At 37.4% G+C, this 18,298-nt stretch overlaps 1 protein-coding gene across 5 annotated transcripts in view; it reads left to right on the top strand.

The window, feature by feature from the left end:
• Positions 1-18,298, top strand: part of FOXJ3 (forkhead box J3) — a 154,898-nt gene that overhangs the window by 90,709 nt on the left and 45,891 nt on the right. For all 5 annotated transcript variants that reach the window (XM_045064328.1, XM_045064325.1, XM_045064326.1 and 2 more), the window contains one exon: positions 1,824-1,907. In XM_045064328.1, the coding sequence (XP_044920263.1) occupies positions 1,824-1,907 (84 nt within the window). The remainder of the gene's footprint in view (positions 1-1,823; positions 1,908-18,298) is intronic.

The raw sequence follows: 18,298 nt of genomic DNA, 5'->3' as shown, positions 1-18,298 counted from the left end.
CTAAACACTGGAATTTGTCATTTCCATGAACAGAGGATTTTAAACTATTGTCTGATGAGTGTCGGTATTTTTCTTCCCACTTTATTTTTCAATTTGTGTATTAACTGAGTTTAAGACCTTTTTCCTTCTTCGTTTATTTTGAAACTTGCTAGCTGAACCTACTCATAAAATCATTGTTTTTATTTTTAGTGCTTAATTTCTGTAGCATGTATATTTTACATGGTTTTTGGGAAGTTTACATCAGGTATGATAGACTAATTAGCTGAAACTGCAATGACTACTTAGAAAAGATATCATGGAAGAATCCTCCAGTAATGGCTGGGTGATGAAATGAGTGCTAAGTTCAGGTACCTGCATAAACTAGGATCTGGGAAGACCTGGTATCATACCCTGTACTCTTAACATTGTTGGCACAGTTTGTTCAAATGCTTTTCTTCCCATTTCCAGAAGTGTTTATTGAGTATTTGCTAGGTGTCTGATATTGTGCCGGGCACAGTGGATATATAAATGAGTTTCTGCTATTAAGGAACTCAGCCCAGAAAGGATTCAGGCCTATAAATAAGTTTATAAATCTTAAGTGCAGTCAGTAGTCTGGATTTATAAAATGCATGGAGTTCTTAAAGAGGGATAGAGTGATGAATTCTGAAGGACAGTGGGAGGATCAGAGGAAGGATTCCTTTAGATAAGATCTGAGCTAAATTTTGAAGGTGGAATGTGAGGTTGTCAGTGGTAGGGTGAATATTATAGGCAGGAGATCACCATGTAGGGGAAGGCATAGCTGTGTGAAAGGACACGGTATGCTTAAAGAACTCTAAGCAGATAATTCATGTTGGATGCAAGTTTGAGGATTGATAGATGAGTGCTTTATTTCCCCTCATTGTTAAATATTGCTTGAAAAGGAGCCAGGGAAGCTGAAATGTGTATCTCCCTCCCTTTTTTCCCTTTTCTTTCTCTCCTTCATTCCTGGCCCTCCCCCACCCCCCAAATGTGTGTGTGTGTGTGTATGTATGTATGTGTTTGTGGACAAACAAGTTGAGGAAGAAGGGAAGCAAGGCCTTGATTCTGGTCCTGGTTCTCATACCCTTGGTTGAACAAATCACTTTTCTTTTTGAGCTTTGGTTTCTTCATCTGTATAATAATCTGTAAATGGTATTATCTATACTTTTCAAATATTTTTTAAAGGAGTCACAGTTTTTGAGTGCCTGGAACACAGTAGGTACTAAATATGTATTTTCAAATGAGTGGTCTGAGAACTTGTGTCTGAGAGAGGATAAATAGTTAAAAAGTTTTGACAGAATAAGCAATAAAATACTTGTTTACAGACCATTGCTTCACAGGATGCATTTATTATATAGAATGTGTTCAAGCAGTTTGTCTTTCTAAATTGTTTCGCTTAACCATTTAGATTTGTGAGGTCCCAGAATATAGAAATTATAGTATCTTTATACATAAAACCGTATTAGACTTTAAAGTCCTTTGCTGTTGTAGTTATCATATATGTCCAATTAAGAATCAGTATATATTTTAAAAGTGTGTTCAGTTGATCACTGCACTTTACTTTGGCTGTGGCAGAAGTTCTTGGACCTCACACTATTTCAGATTGTGATTTTTTTCTTTTTTAATAATCTAGTTGTAAAAGGGCTTTGCTTCTAATATAAACTTTACTTTTCTCAATGCAGAGCTAGTGTATCTTCTCATGCTGTTTTTCCACTGTTGTATCTACAGAATGTTTGTTTTTGGAGCAGAGGATTATAAAAATCCGTTCTTAATGGTATAGAGTTGCTGTAATATACTGTTAATATAATTTCTTTCTTTGCTTTTAGGGGTCCTACTGGGCAATAGACACCAATCCGAAAGAAGATGCGCTGCCTACTCGGCCAAAGAAGAGAGCACGATCTGTAGAACGGGTAAAAATCTCTTTATCACAAATTTAGTATGAGAGTTTATGTCAGCAATACAAATTTTTAAAGTTTATCTCTAATATAAGTACAACCTTAATGAAGGTAGTATTTTATTTGTATAGCATTTCTGTTTTTTTCAGAGCACTTTCAGACTCATTTTATTTGATCTTAATAACCCTGAATGAGGTAAGCAGTTTAGGAATTAAGTAAAAAGTTTGTTGTGTAATTAGGGCATAGCTACTGTCTGAGACTTGGATCCAAGTCTCCTGGATTTTAATTTGGTATTCATTCCTCTGTATCTACAACATTGAAGACTGGTTTTATGTAACAGAGCTATTCCCTTTCACTGCAGATAATCAGTCTGATGACATTGAATTTTCCTGATTGTCTTTGCAATGCTTTTTCCTGCTTCCAGCCATGTAGTAATAATTTCATATGCCAAATCCTGTGTATATGTGTTGTTTATAAGATCATTTGTATGAATTTATGGTTAAAATTAATTTATAAGAATGAAAGAGAAATGGAGCTCTAGTTGATGTCCTGTTATTTGTTGGAATATACTTTTAGCCAGTGCTTTGGCTGTCATCAGACATTAACTTTACCTTTCAGCTTTCCCCATTCTGTATTTTCATTATCTCAACTAAAACACACACATACACGCAATTATACCCTATTCTTCTTTAGGGCTCATTTCGTATGTTAACTACATTATGAAACTTTTCCTCACTTTGTGTTCATATAGAATGTTTACAAAGTTCTTTTATAGTATTTCTCAAATTTTGTAGAAATTATTTTTCTCTATATTTGTCTCCTTTGCTGGACTGTGATCCCTTAAGAACTGAGAAATATATTTGTATCTCTAGAGTTAGTATTTTTCACAGCTTATAATAAGTATCAGTAAATGTTTGCAGAAAAAAGCAGGACAAAGGGAATAAGATAAAAGAAACTGGGTAATTGTTTGGTCAAATAAATTTTTTTATGGCGGTTCCTGGTAGAGAGGTAAAACTTCTATCACTGGTGGAGTGATAAAACTTCCGATTCTCAAAGATAAGGACCTTAAGCTGTGATTAAGTTGGGGTCAGGTAAGCTATGAAGTGTAGCAGCAACGGGATTTAGTGAGGCAGATTTATGGAGCCAGCAGAGGGAATTCAGTATTCCATTTACCAAGCTATATAGAGTTAGAGGTGAACTCTTAGACCAGAACACGTTTTAGTTTTACACATACCAAAATTTAAGAAATAAAGGAAATTAATGGAAGTTTAGGGTTACCTGGGTGGCTCACTTGGGTAAGCACCTGCCTTCAGCTCAGGTCATGAGCCCAGGGTCCTAGGATTGAGCCCAACGTTGGGCTCCCTGTTCAGTGCGGAGCCTGCTTCTTCTTCTTCTTTTGCCACTTCCCCTGCTTGTAGCGTGCGCGCTCTCTCTCCCTCTCTCTCAAAAAAATAAAATTTTTAAAAAGAAGGTTTAGTATTGGTGGGATGGCCTTCTGGTAAGTTTTAAAACAGATGATGGTGAGAGCTATGTATGTAATATATGTATGTAAACCGTATATTATGGTTTGAGAGGGAATGAACCTCAGTTCCTGCCCTCTACCTTCTTTAATTTTTTATAAACATATAATATATTTTTATCCCCAGGGGTATAGGTCTGTGAATTGCCAGGTTTACACACTTCACAGCACTCACCATAGCACATACTACCTTCTTTTAAAAGAGACTTAGCAATTGGGGTTTAATTGTGTGAGGATATGGAATACAGAACATTTAGCATTTATTGCTAGAATTTGAAGGAAGGGGAGAGCTATCCACATTGTTAACCCAGAGCATCAACAAGGATATATGTCTTGGAAGGCTGAGGAATCGTGATCTTCTCTCCTGTTTGTTCTCTACTGAAGTTTCTGGAACTTAAATTATTTTTGGAAATTTGCATTGGTAGTTGGGTTGACAGCTGTGCATACCTTTGGACATCAACCCTGAATTTTATTGTTACCTTGTTGTATAGTTCTTAGAGCAGTCACTTTTTTTATTTTTGAGAGTCCTGTTTTTTTCCTGAAGACCATATTGTCTGTTTTACAGTGGAAGTTTGTGGAAATAAAGGATTCATATTACAGGTTATGTATGTTTTACATACAAAGCATATGTTCTTCGGTGTGTATTTTGGGCACGTAATTTCTATATTTTCTACTATTTATCCTTTTATCTTCATTTTAAGTTAGTTTAAGTTAAAAAGCATGTAAAAACTTCAACAACTGAACTTTGTAATGTAGTTCCATAAAAGAGCCAGTCTTTTGGTTAATACTATTGATAATTATTTTGTCCTGAGCTATGTGTTGGTTGCTACTGTAGGAGAGGAACTATATGGAAAGAGTCTAGCTGTAAGCAGAGTACATATAATCAGGGAGACAGATACTGTTGTAACAAATACTCTGAAAGATAGTCTTCATACAAAATATAATTTCTTACTCTAAGAAACTAGTTATGTCTATTTTTCATTTTAGAGGTTTTTTGGGGGGAGTTTGTCGTATTTTTTAAGAACAGTTTGTATTTTTTTTCACTTTTTAAAATTATTTAATTTATTTATTTGACAGACAGAGATCACAAGTAGGCAGAGAGAGGGGGGAAACAGGTTCCCTACTGAACAGAGAGCCCGATGTGGGGCTCAATCCCAGGACCCTGAGATCATGACCTGAGCCGAAGGCAGAGGCGTAACCGACTAAGCCACCCAGGAACCCCAACACTTTGTATTTTAAATGACCATTGGGTTCCATCTAAGGAAACACATAAGATAGTCAAATAGTGATGGTTCTGAATATGATATTTATTATATGTTTAAAGTTTTCTCAAAAACTAAACATGACCCATAAATTGAAACTTTATTTTATTTGATTGATTAATTAATTTTAGAGAGAGAGGGTGTACAAGTGAGCAAGAGGTGAGGGGCAGAAGGAGAGGGAGAAAGAGAATCTTAAACAGATTCCCTGCCCTGTGAGAGCCTCATAGGGCTCAATCTAATGACTCCGAGATCATGATCTGAATCACCCAGGCAACCCTGGGTTTTTTTGTTTGTTTGTTTGTTGTTGTTGTTTTTTAATTTTATTTATTTATTTGACAGAGATCACAAGTAGGTAGAGAGGCAGGCAGAGAGAAGAGAGAGGAGGAGAAAGCAGGCTCCCTGCTGAGCAGAGAGCCCGATGCGGGGCTCAGTCCCAGGACCCTAGGATCATGACCTGAGCCGAAGGCAGAGGCTTTAACCCACTGAGCCACCCAGGCGCCCCCCTGTTTTTATTTTTTTGAGTAATTTCTACACACCCAACGGGCTCAAATTCAACAACCCTTAGATCAAGAGTTGCATGCTCTACTGACTGAGCCAGCCAGGCACCCCTAAACTTTAAAAGTTTTTAAAATGTAGGGGAGCCTTGGTGGCTCAGTGGGTTAAGCCTCTGTCTTTAGCTTGGGTCATAATCTCAGGGTCCTGGGATCGAGCCCTGCATCAGGCTCTTTGCTCAGCTGGGGGCCTGCTCCCCACCCCCCGCCTGCCTCTCTGCCTACTTATTTTCTCTCTCTCTCTCTCTCTGTGTATCAAATAAATAAATAAGTAAAATCTTAAAAAAATTTTTTTAACTTTTTAAAATGTAGATGGTAAATATGTTTATAAAGTTTCTTATTAAATTTCTGAAATGTGAAATTTTTTCCCCATGTGTAAACATCAGAATTCTGTGTGAAAAATCAAAATGTTTTATGCATTTTTGAAGAGAGATGAGCTTTTAGAGGAACAGAATTAGCTTTCTAAACTGCTAAAGAGAAAGGGTTTTTGAAAAGTGGAAGTAACCATATCTTTATGTCCTAAATGAAAAATAAAGCATGATAGTTCTCTCCAACCTAATACTCTTAATTCATTTCTCTGGATCACCTTCCTGACCCTTCCATTTATATGAACATAATAAGCCCATGCTTGGTCTTGATCATTAAGAGAATTCCTTTTTTCTTTTCTTAATCCTTGCATATAAAAATGTCTCTCATTTTCCTTTTTCTCACTTCTTAACACCTTCTCACCACTTTTTCTTTATCATAAAATGGACCTGCAGACCTTAAAAATATTACTGCATAAATTTTAGCATGGTAAAATGAATAGGCTCATTTATTGGGAGTCCTTTGTTTCTCTTGTGGTTTTACAGTGTACTTGTTCTTGTGACTTTTGGCAAATTGTCGTTTTGAGTTTCAGTATCCTCGGTTATAAAGTAAGAAGATAGAAGTCTTAATAGCTGCTTTGAACTGAATGTTTGTGTTCCCCCAATATTCCTGTGTTTGAAACCCCAATTTCAGTACGACAGTATCTGGAGGTGGGCCCTTTGGGAGGTAGTTAGGTCAAAAGATATAACCCTCACAAATGAGATTAGTGCCTTTATAAGAATAGGCCACGGAGCTAGTTAGCTGTCTTTGCACCATGTGAGAAAACAATGAGGATACGTATAGCAGGGTTCTTTCTCACCAGAACCTGACCATGTTGGCACCATGATCTTGGAGTTCCTGCCTCTAGAAACTGTGAGATATACATTTCAGTTGTTGATAAGCCACCTAGCTTATGGTAATTTTTTATAGCAATTTGTGCTAAGACAACATTGTAGTAATAATAATGATAGGTAATTACATTGAGTTTAGGTGCCAGATGCTTTTTATTTTTTTTTTTTAAGATTTTATTTCTTTATTAGACAGAAAATATGCACACATGAGTGGGTAGAGAGAAAGGGGCAAGCAGACTCCCTGCTGAGCGCAGAGCCCGACATGAGACTTGATCCCAGGACTTGATCCTAGGACCCTGAGATCATGACGTGTGCCAAAGTCAGACATTTAACTGACTCAGCCACCCAGGCACACTCCAGATGCTTTTTAAATAATTTTATGTATATTAACTCATGTAATTTTTATAATAACTACAAATAATGAAACTGATAGGTATGGATGCTCAGTAAGTTGTCAAAGGGTAGTAGGGACAATAAATATCAAGGCCAACATTATGAACCTAGGTAGTCTGCCTTTACAGTTTACACTCTTTACAACTGTCCTTTCCTGCCACTAGTATTTATTATGTTGAAGACCATAACACTGAATCATATTTCTTTTTATATATGCATATTTTGTGTGAGCTAATGGTCCATGATTTTAGAAGAGAACCTCCACATTGAACATAAGTAAATATAAAGTGTATATATATACACACACACACACACACACACACACACAAAGAGAGAGACACACACACACATACACGATTAGGGACATAAATATGATTATAAGTGACAGCACAAGTACTAACTAATAAGTCTGTTAGACCAGGCAAGGATAACTAAAGTGACTCAAAATAGATAATGCTGCCCCCAGAAGGCCTCTGGGCAGAGGAATGAAGCTTTGCATGTAACTTTTTTGAATTGAAATGGTAAAGGATGTTGTTCCACTTGGAGAAAACAATGTGCATGGTTAACAGGGCAAGAAATACAGGTGGGCATACTGTAGAACCTTTTTAACTGTAGTGAAGAGTTTAGGCTAGAGAGTGGACATTTAGATAAAGAGTGGAATCAGAACAGTTAAGAAAGATACTTCTCTTTATATAATACTCCTTGCAAGAGGAAGATGCTATAGGGGAGAAAAGCAATTTTCCCTCTACCTTCTAGGTTCTTGGCTGAGACCCCCCCCCAATAATAAAAAGGCAGATTAATAGGAGAAAGACAAATTTAATTACATATGTACATGTGGGAGTCCCACAAAGATATGAAACTCAGTGGCAGCCAGCCATTGGAGGTTTATATTACCATCATGAGCTGAAGAAGGGGATGTGGGTCTGGGGCTTCAGAGAGGAAGAAGGCAGTTCACAGGAAGGTGGGAGAAGAGCAAATGTTTGGTAAATAAATGTTTGTCCTGCCATGCAGATAAGTCAGATATAATCGACATGCCAAAGCGGTATGTTCTGGGGTGGCTTGTTCCGAACCCCATTGAGTAGTGGAGCTGCCATTATGAAATGACACTGACCTGAGCTAGGGATGAATGCATGAATAAGTAAGTTCTCTAGGAGATTAGCATGGTATCTGGTCTCTTAATATGTACTCATAATTGTGTGAAATGCTGCCATTTTACCAGCTTCATTTGACATATCTTAGTTTTCTAGATACTGTGTGTCAGGCATTGTGCTAAAATGTTATGCAGTATACCAAATACAATGACACATAATGAAACATAATTCTAACACAAGGAAAAATTATGTATAGAAAGTATTATAAGAAAGATATGACACATTGCTGTATACAAAGGAAGGAAACATTGTTTTACTGGGACTGTCTGGAATGGCTTCCATATGGGTTTTGTGGCTTAGCTTTCAGGTGGAGATAGGCAAGGCAAGATAAAAGGCAGCATTCACTGAGTGCACAATTCTCAAGTGCTCCGTGCCAGCTTTAGGCAATGCTTTAGGTGCTGGGGAAACATTTAAAGAAACTGATGTTTTCTGCTCTCCTGAAGTTTATATTCTGATTGGAGGGGCTTTAGATAGGGAGGCAAGAGATAAGAGGTCATGATCAAAGATACGATAGGGGCTGGATAGGGGCTGGAATAGTATCGGGATTTGGGAGAGAATAGAGTAGTTCATTTTATCTGGATGAGTTTTTCCTCTTTTACATTAATTTGCATTATTCATGCCATTCATTGAGAGAGAGGTGGGGAGAGGCCCTGCACCAGCACACACCTTTTACACATACCTTTTACATTTTAAGCCTAGAGCTATAAGAACTGGGGGAATAGTGGTAGGCAAGACAGACTCCTCATGAAGCTCTTAGTTAAGTAGGAAATGTAAACTGGTAATTCAAAATATTGCTTGCTGTCTCAGCATAATTAATAGTATCCTATTCATTCTCAAAGCAGCATTTGTACAATATATTATGTGGTCATTCTTAAGATGAGGGTCTTGAGAACTTTGGGCCCATATAGCAGAGAACTGATGTTCAGTGAAGCCTGTTGAGTGAACAGAAATAAGGCAAATGGGGGGGTGATTGGCAGTGTGAAAGAGTGAAGGGGAATTATATGTACAAGCTTAGTCATTAAAAAAAAAAAAAAGTACCCAAAGGGACACCTGGGTGGCTCATGTGGTTGAGCAACTGACTCTTAATTTCAGCTTAGGTCATGATCTCAGGATCATGAGGTTGATCCCTGTCTTGGGTTCAGTGTGGAGTCATATTATTCCTCTCCCTCTCCGCCCCCCCCCCCCAACTCCCTACTCACAAGCGTTTGCACCTCCCCCCATTTCATTTTTCCTGTCCTATTAGTTTCTGGTTTTGTATTGATTAATTTCTCTTTTAACCTTTATTTTGCTTTTTAATTTGGCTTTGCTGTTCACTTCAACCAGAGGGTAAATTGAAAAGCACCCTGTCTACTGGAAGCTGTTTAGGGTAGAAAAAAGCAAAAATAGCTGGATATTACTTATGGAGATTTTTTTCTGAAGACTAGAAAACTGAAACTATTCCAAGGGAACTGAATGTTATAGGAATAGAAAAGGGAACTCTGGTTTTAGCGGTTCTTTGTTGAAAAAAAGCGCTTGATAGAATGAGCGCTTCAGATTAGTATAGTTTATCTCTTTTATTAAGTTGATAATCACATAAATATATTCTTCTCTATTCATTCTTCAATTGGTGTCCGTCCCCCCCCCCCAAGCTTAAATCATGTATCTTGGTTATTCTGTAGTCATTGTTTGCTAATTGGAACCTGTTAAAAGCAGTGTGAGGTCCATGGGGTCAAAAATGTGTTCATAATACTAAAGTGTTCTTTACCTTTTTTACTTGTAATTTTTCAGAGGTTACATGACCTATGATTTTGCCATAGATTGAATGTAGAGAGGGGTGCCTGGGTGGCTCAGTGGGTTAAAGCCTCTGCCTTCGGCTCAGGTCATGATCCCAGGGTAATGGGATCGAGCCCCGCATCATCATCGGGCTCTCTGCTCAGCAGGGAGCCTGCTTTCTCCTCTCTCTCTGCTTGCCTCTCTGCCTACCTGTGATCTCTGTCTGTCAAATAAATAAAATCTTTAAAAAAAAAAAAAGGAATGTAGAGGTCTTCTATTAAGAAAGCATTAAAGCAGTTTGTTTAAAAATGTAAAATAATGCCATTCTTCTTAAGTTTTTTTTTGAGACTATATTTTTCATACAGAACGGTATTTATGTTGACATGCAGTGTGTCATTGTTTTAAATAAGTTTTGTCTCAGTTTAAAATTCTAATAGGTAAATATAAATCGATATGTCACCTAAATAAAAGCTCTTTGGAAACCTCAGTAACTTTTAATATAAGTGCAAAGGAGATAAAAAAAAAATTCTTTTTTTTTAAGGATTTTATTTATCTGACAGAGGTCACAAGTAGGCAGAGAGGCAGGCAGAGGGAGTGAGGAGGAAGCAGGCTCCCCGCCGAGCAGAGAGGCTGATGTGGGGCTCTATCCCAGGTCCCTGAGATCATGACCTGTGCTGAAGGCAGAGGCTTTAACCCACTGAGCCACCCAGGCGCCCCAGGAGATCAAAATTTTGAGGACTGTTGTGCTAAAGGAAGATTTCCTATCTTTTCCAGGAGACATTCTTTTTGAGAAAAGAAGATCCCTGTCATTTGAGTTCTACTATAAATAGACAAGGAACTGAGTGCAGGTAGTTTGAGGGGGGATAGTAGGAAAATGGGGGGATAGTAGAAAAATGGGGCAATTAACAAGTCAGTTACCACCGTCTGGACTGGCTCAGTCAAACTGGGAAATGCTGGGAGGTGGTTTAGAACTCTGGGCAGCAAGCTTTCTGTCTGTCAGCTCTTCCCCTTCATTGGGATGCTGCTGCTGCTGGGGACATTATGTTTTCTGCACTTCTGGCCACATCTACACAAAGCCAAATCATGCTCCTCGACTGGGGAAAAGAAATTGCTCAGGTGGAGATGTAGAGGTGTTTGTAGGAGACAGGGTAGAGACTAACACAGAAGGTAATGTGGTTGCTATGTGTCTTCTTTTCTGTTGGTGGAGTGTGTTTGTGTGTTTTCAGATCTGTGTACCTTTTGTTTGTTTTTTATAGCCTCTTGCATTTTCATAGTCTTTATTTCTTAAATTGGATCCAATCCAGTCCTGGATTGGATCCAGTTTAAAAACTTAAAAAATCTTTTGTCTCTTCAAGGTGTGTATGGGTACAGCTGTTAAATCAGTAGACTGAAGGTGCTTCTTTTTGAGTATATTGTTTCTTTTAATTGAAAGAGACTCTTCCTGGTCACGGTTAGTGTTTGCCTAATTACCTCATTCAGGGTTTTAAAATAAGTGGACAAATTCAGTATTGTTATAGAAAAAGTTGAAATGGTTGTATGTAACTTTTTTATGGATAGTGAGGACACATGTTTACTGTGTTTCTCTTGTATGCTTGGCACAGGTAAGGTGCTTTGAAAGAATTTTGCATAGGAAATAATGCCCCTGGGGTGCTGCTAGAATTCAGAAATTCTAGAAACAAAACCGAAAAAACTCCTATAGTTTGTGTTACATTTTAGCAGCATTTAATCATCCAGAGTTCTTCTGTTTAAGAACATACTAAAATTATGAGCAAAATCGTCATGTTACAAAGTCATGAAGGGTCACCTTTTTTTTTTTTTAAATGAAGGATCACTTTTATTAATTACAAGATTTAGGGGAAATAGAACTTAGGAAGTTAAGAGACCTAGTTTTAAAGTTACTGTGTTATAACTTGGGTGTTTAATTTTTCTGACTGCAGTTTCTTTATATGTAAATGTAAGTGGATTGTGAGCCCTATAGTCCCTGAAAATCCCACAAGTGCAAAGACTCCAAGGCAGAAACATGCCTGGGTTTTTGAGAAACAACAAGGAGGTCCCTGTAGCTGTTCTAGTGTGTGGAGGAGGGAAGAGTAATAGTGATGTGGTTTGGAATATAGGTGAGGTTCGGTGGGGTGAGGTCCGGAGCCGACCACCAAGAAAGAATTCTTGAGATGTCTTTGGTGCAAAATGGTAGTTTATTAAAGCATGAGGACAGGATCTGTGGGCAGACGTAGCTGCTGTACTGGAGTTGTGAGGAGTGACTGATTACCTGGGAGTTTGGGAGGTAAGGAAAAGGGATGTTTCGAAAGGATTTTCATGTTAAAGAAGACTCATGAGGTATGGGTACTTGAGGCCTTGCCATAGTCAAGTTAAGGTGGTTTTTCCTCCTGGCAAGGCGTTAACATTAAGATAATTGGGAGCTTCCTGGAGTAACACTACACTTTGCCTGCTTCAAGTATCTGTTTGTCAATGGGCTGCAGGTTGTAAGGACATTTAAGTACCTTTATTTCATTCTGGAAGGTAGGTTGTTTATAGAAATACTTTGTTCTTGTAAATTGCTAAGACATTTGTAAACTGAGGGAGGCTCATGTCTTGCAGGATTGTGATCTCTATAAGTAAACTATTTATTTTTCCTTTTTTTAGTTTTAGGGCAGCCAGGAGTGCCAGAGGAATGTCACATATATCCCATGGGTGGGTGTTTTGGGTGTCACTTTCTGCTTTGTCCTCAGCTTGCCTTCTATTCCCTGGTCAGTAGGACTTGACATCAGAGAAGTAAATGGTGGGAGCAGGACGTACATTATGTAGAGCCTTCTTTGCCTTTATAAATACTTGGGTTTTACTCTAAGGGAGGGGTAGAAAGCTGTTGGAGGGCTAAGCAAAGTAGTGACATAATGTGACTTATATTTTAGCAGGAACCTTGTAGCAGCTATAGGAGAACAATGATAGAAGCAGGGAGATAGGATATTGCTATGGATAGTTTTGCTAAAGGCTTCTGATGCATTGTTGTGGAAATTATTTGAGGGAGTAAGGGCCAGATAAAATACATAAACTCACTATCTTAAACATGTTGGCCTTTGCAACAACAAAAACAAAACTCAAAAGAACCCTTCTACTCTGCAGTTATCTACATTGGATATTGGAACAGAAATGAGGGCATACACATTACTTTTACTTGAAGTTGTGTGTGACAGTTTGAGGGTGATTACAGGTTTAATCAGGAAGACAATGAGGATGAATGGATAAATAGAAAAGAGGACATTCTTCTAGGTAGAATATTCTACATTTACTGCATATCTGAGGTCATTGTCATTTTGTGACTTGGTTTCTATCATTGTTATGCTGTGCGGTTTTGTTAAGTGTTCCCTGTGGTGTGCTTTGCGTGGGGGGTGGGGGGTATCTCTAAGCCTGAGTCTGAGTAAGGGGGATTCAGGTAAAGGTCTAAGTAAGCAGAGGAAGGAGGGTAGTTTACATTCCTACTCTTAGAACTCCTAGAACTTGTGGGGGGAGGCAGACAAAACAAAAAACCCAAAAAACAAAAAGCCATTTATTTCAATTGGGTGAACATGTACTGAGTGTACATTATGTGGGAGGAACTGTATGTTGCCTCCAAGAGGTAGGTATGAATAGAATTTCCTGGGGGTTATAAAGTTAGAGTAATTGTATCCAGTGAGGGATTGTAAACCAGGAAGTCTTTTCATGGGGATTCATTTGGATGAATGGGTAGGATTTAGGTGTGTGTTTGTTGTATGTGTGTTTTTTTTTTTTAACAGTACTATTGAGAGATTGTTTATGTACAATTCATCAAATAAAGTTTACAAATTGAGAAGTTTGTGGAGGTGAAATTACCACCAGTGTCAAATGAACATTTTAGTCACCACCAAAAGTTTCCTCATGCCCCTTTGTTATTCATGCCTTGCTCCATTCTCATTTCCAGGCAGCCCTGACCTGGGGGCAGGAATTGATATCTTAATGGTATTGATTATTCCAAGCCATGAATCTTTTCATGTATCTTTTCATTCATTAGGTCTCTAATTTCTGTCAGGAATGTTTTTTAGTTTTCTCTGTAGGGGACTTGGATATTTCCAGTTAGATTTAATCCTGAATATTTTGTTTTTGGAAGCTATGTATTTTAAAATCAGTTTTCCAGTTGCTTGCTGCTGGTATATAAAAAGTTAATTAATTTTTATATATTAACTTTGTATCCTATAATTTGTTAGATTTCGAAGTTATTTTATAGTGCCATGGGATTTTCCATATAAACAGTTATTAGACAGTTTTCCTTTCCCTCTTACTCTTCTATCCTTTCCCCCCTTATTATAGTGAACTAGAATCTCCAGTATAGTGTTAAATAGAAGTGGTCTTCCTTCCCTTATTTCCATTTTTAGGGGAAAAGTGTTCAGTGTTTCACCCCTAAATGTGACATCTATAGGGCTCTTTGTAAGTATGCTTTATTAGATTGAGGAAGTTCTCTAGTAAGCCTAGTTTGCGGAGAGTTTTAAATCATGAATAGGTGTAGGATTTTATCAGATACTTTTTCTATGCCTACTGAAATGATCATATGGCTTTTCTTTACTCTCTTAGCATGTTGAAATATACTGGTTGCAATTAGAATGTTAAATCTTGCATTCCTTGGATAAACCTTACAAGTCATGATATATTATCCCTTTCATATATTGTTGGATTCAGTTTGCTCTGCTTTGTTACAAGATTTCTACATCTGTGTTCATTAAGGATATGGATTTATAATTTTCTTCTTTTGTAATGTCTGTCAGGTTTTGGTGTTAGGATTATTTTGGCCTCCTATTGGTAGTATTTTTTCCTCTGTTTTCGGAAAAAGTTTTTGTAGATTGGTATATCTTTCTTTAGTGTTTGAGCAAATTAATTAGTGAAACCATCTGGCCTTGTAGGTTTTTTTGTGGGTATGTTTTGATGTTTAATTTACTTGATACGGGACTATCCAAATTTACTTTTTTTTATGCCACTTTTGGCAAATTATATTCTTTTTTTTTTTTTTTAAGATTTTATTTATTTATTTGACAGAGATCACAAGTAGGCAGAGAGGCAGGCAAAGAGAGAGGAAGGGAAGCAGGCTCCCTGCTGAGCAGAGAGCCCGATGCGGGACTCGATCCCAGGACCCTGAGATCATGACCTGAGCTGAAGTCAGTGGCTTAACCCACTGAGCCACCCAGGCGCCCCTGGCAAATTATATTCTTAAAGGAATTTGTCGCTTTCATCTGAGTTGTTGAATCTGTTTTATGAAGTGGTTCATCATGTTCTCTCTCTTCTTCTTTTTTTTTTTTTTAAGATTTTATTTATTTAATTGACAGACAGGTAGGCAGAAAGGCAGGCAGAGGGAGAGAGGGGGAAGCAGGCTCCCTGTTGAGCAGAGAGCCCAATGCAGGGCTCTATCCCAGGACCCTGAGATCATGACCTGAGCCGAAGGCAGAGGTTTTAACCCACTGAGCCACCCAGGCGCCCCCATCATATTCTCTTTTAATATTTATAGATTCTGTAGTAATAACTCCTCTTTCATTCTTGAAATTGAGGATATGTATTTTTTTTCCAGTATAGCTGTTTATTAGTCTTTTCAAAGAAAGAGGTTTTGTCTTTGCTAATTTTTTTCTGTTGTCTGTTTTCTATTTGTTTATTTCTGTATTTATCTTTATCATTTACTTCCTTCTACTTACTAATTTGTTCACTTAATGATATTTCTAGTTTTTTGTTTCCAGCTTGGATAATTAATTAGTTTAAAACCTTTCCCCCTTGTAATATAAGAATTTAAAGCCATAGGTTTACCTCTAAGGCTGTGTTAACTGCATTTAACAAATTTTGGTATGTTGCATTTTTTTAATCATTTAGTTCAAAATATTTTTAAAATTCTTCTGTGAGTCTTACCTGACCCATGAATTATTTATATAAATGTGTTAATTTCCAAGTATTCCACATGTTGGGTTTTCCTAGATATCTTATTGTTTTATAATACAATTCTTTTGATTCTGTCTTTACATATTTATTAAGACTTGTTTTGTGACTCAACATGTGCTATATTTTAGTAAATATCTGTGTACTTGAATATGTATTCTATAGTTTGGCATATTGTTCTTTAATATCAGTTAGATCAAGGCATTTGGTAATATAACCCAGTGTTCTTTTTTTTTTACTGATTTTTAATTGTCAGTTTTTTGCTTCATATATTTTGAAGCTTTGTTATTTGTCACATTTACATTTATAATTGTCTTCATCAATTCTTTTATCAGATGTTTTTTAAATATCTGGTATACTCTTGTCTTAACTTTTGTTTTTATCTGATATTAATATAGTCATTTTATCCTTATGCTTACTGTTTGCAATGTATACATCTTTCCATGTATTACTTTCAACTCATCTGTGTCTATATGTTTGAAGTTGTGATTGTTGTAGGCTGCAGTTTGCTGAGTCTTTTTTAGTATCTCTCAAAATCTGTCTTTTTATTGAAGGGTTTAGATTATTAACATTAATGTTAACTAACATTAATGTAATTACATTATGTAATTAATTACATTAATGTTAACTAAATTAACATTAATTAATGATCTTGTTAGATTTAGGTCTGTATTTTGTTTTCTGTTTGACTTCTGTGTTTTTAGTTCCTTTCTTTCCCCCTTTCCTGGCACCTTTTAGATTACTTAGATACATTTTATTTATATTTATTTATTTGTCAGAGAGAGAGAGAGAGCACATGCGCGCGCGCGCCCACATACACACAGGCAGGCATAGTGGTAGGCAGAGGTGAAGAGAGAAGCAGGTTCCCCACTGAGCAAGAAGCCTGATTCAGGACTCGATCCCAGGACTCTGGGACCTGAACCGAAGGCAGTGAGTGGTTCAACCAACTGAGCCACCCATGCATCCATACTTAGATACATTTTAGGATTCTATTTTATCTGTTGGCTTTTTAACTGTAGATTGGGATTTGCAGTCTGCTCAGAGTTAATATTTTACCATTTCATATAAAATGCAGAAATCTTCCAACAATATGGGTTCCTTTTGCCTCTTTCCTCATCATTCCTTCTAGTTGTAATATGTGTGATAATCTGCACGTATTGGAAGTCTTGGCAAGACAGTGTTACAAGTTTTGCCTTAAATAATCATATGTGGCTCTTAAAACCTAAGAGGAAAGCAGCAGTCTTTTATATTGACCCAGATGTTTACCATTTCTAGTGCTTTATTTAACTTATTCGTTAAGGTCCAAGTTTCCTTGTGCTGTAATTTCCCTTTAGCTTAATGAACTTTCTTATAATATGTGCAGGTCTCCTGGCACCAGATTCTCTTAGTTTCCCTTTCTCTGAAAATATCTTTCTTTTGCCTTCATTCCTAAGGAATATTTTCATATGATACACAGTCTAGACTGGAATTTTTTTTCTAAGATGTTTATTGTCTAATGACCTCCATCATCTTTAAAAAAAAGATTTATTTATTTATTTATTTATTTGAGAGAGAGAGAGAGAATGATCAAGAGGAGGGGCAGTGGGGGAAAGAGGCAGAATCCACGAGCAGACTCCCTACTGAGTACTGAGCCCAACTTGGTGCCTGACCCCAAGCTCTGAGATCATGACCTGAGCCGAAATGAAGAGTCACCCACTTAACTAACTAAGCCACCTAGGCACCCTGGGCCTCCATCATTTTTATGAGAAATATTTTCATTTCCAATCAGTGTTCTTCTGTAGGTGAAATGTCATTTTTCTTTGGCTGCTTTCTGTCTTCGTTTTTTAACAGTTCAGCTATGATGTATATAAGTGGGATTTCTTTTTAATTGATCCTGATGTAGGTTCACTGTGAGATTCTCAAATCTGTACATTTATCTTTAAATAAATTTCTGAAGTTTTCAGTCATCAGTCCTTTCATATTTTTTCTGCTGTTGTGTTTCTCCTTCCTCTCCTTTTGGAACTCTAAACATGTTAGACTGTTTTGAGTTTATCCCATAACTTTCTGATGCTCTGATACTTTCTTTGCCCAGAATGCCTTTTGGCTGCAATAATAACAGTTTGAGGCTACGTTTTGGGATACCTCGATCCTCTGGCTTTTCTAATCAGAAAATTTATTGTCTATTAATAAAGGGCACCTGGGTGGCTCGGTTGGGCGACTGCCTTCAGCTCAGGTCATGATCCTGGAGTCCTGGGATTGAATGCCACATCAGGCTCCCAGCTCCACAGGGAGTTTTTTTCTCCCTCTGACCTTTTCCCCACTTATGCTCTCTCTCACTCTCTCTCTCTCTCTCAAATGGATAAATAAAATCTTTATAAAAAAAAAATCAGTGTGCTTATAATTAAAAATATGTACCATATAATTGAGCACATCAAAGTATATAAAGAGAATGTTGTTTATTCTTTTGATTGAACCAGACTGAAGTATCCATAAAGAATATCTAATTAAAAGATTTTTAAGGGGCGCCTGGGTGGCTCAGTGGGTTAAGCCGCTGCCTTCGGCTCAGGTCATGATCTCAGGGTCCTGGGATCGAGTCCCGCATCGGGCTCTCTGCTCAGCGGGGAGTCTGCTTCCTCCTCTCTCTCTCTCTCTGCCTTCCTCTCTGCCTACTTGTGATCTCTCTC

The sequence above is a fragment of the Mustela putorius genome, unplaced genomic scaffold (assembly GCF_011764305.1).
Source record: "Mustela putorius furo isolate JIRA1106 unplaced genomic scaffold, ASM1176430v1.1 tig00003853_pilon_pilon_pilon, whole genome shotgun sequence".
Lineage (NCBI taxonomy): Eukaryota > Metazoa > Chordata > Mammalia > Carnivora > Mustelidae > Mustela > Mustela putorius.
This window is presented reverse-complemented; position numbering and strand designations above follow the sequence as displayed.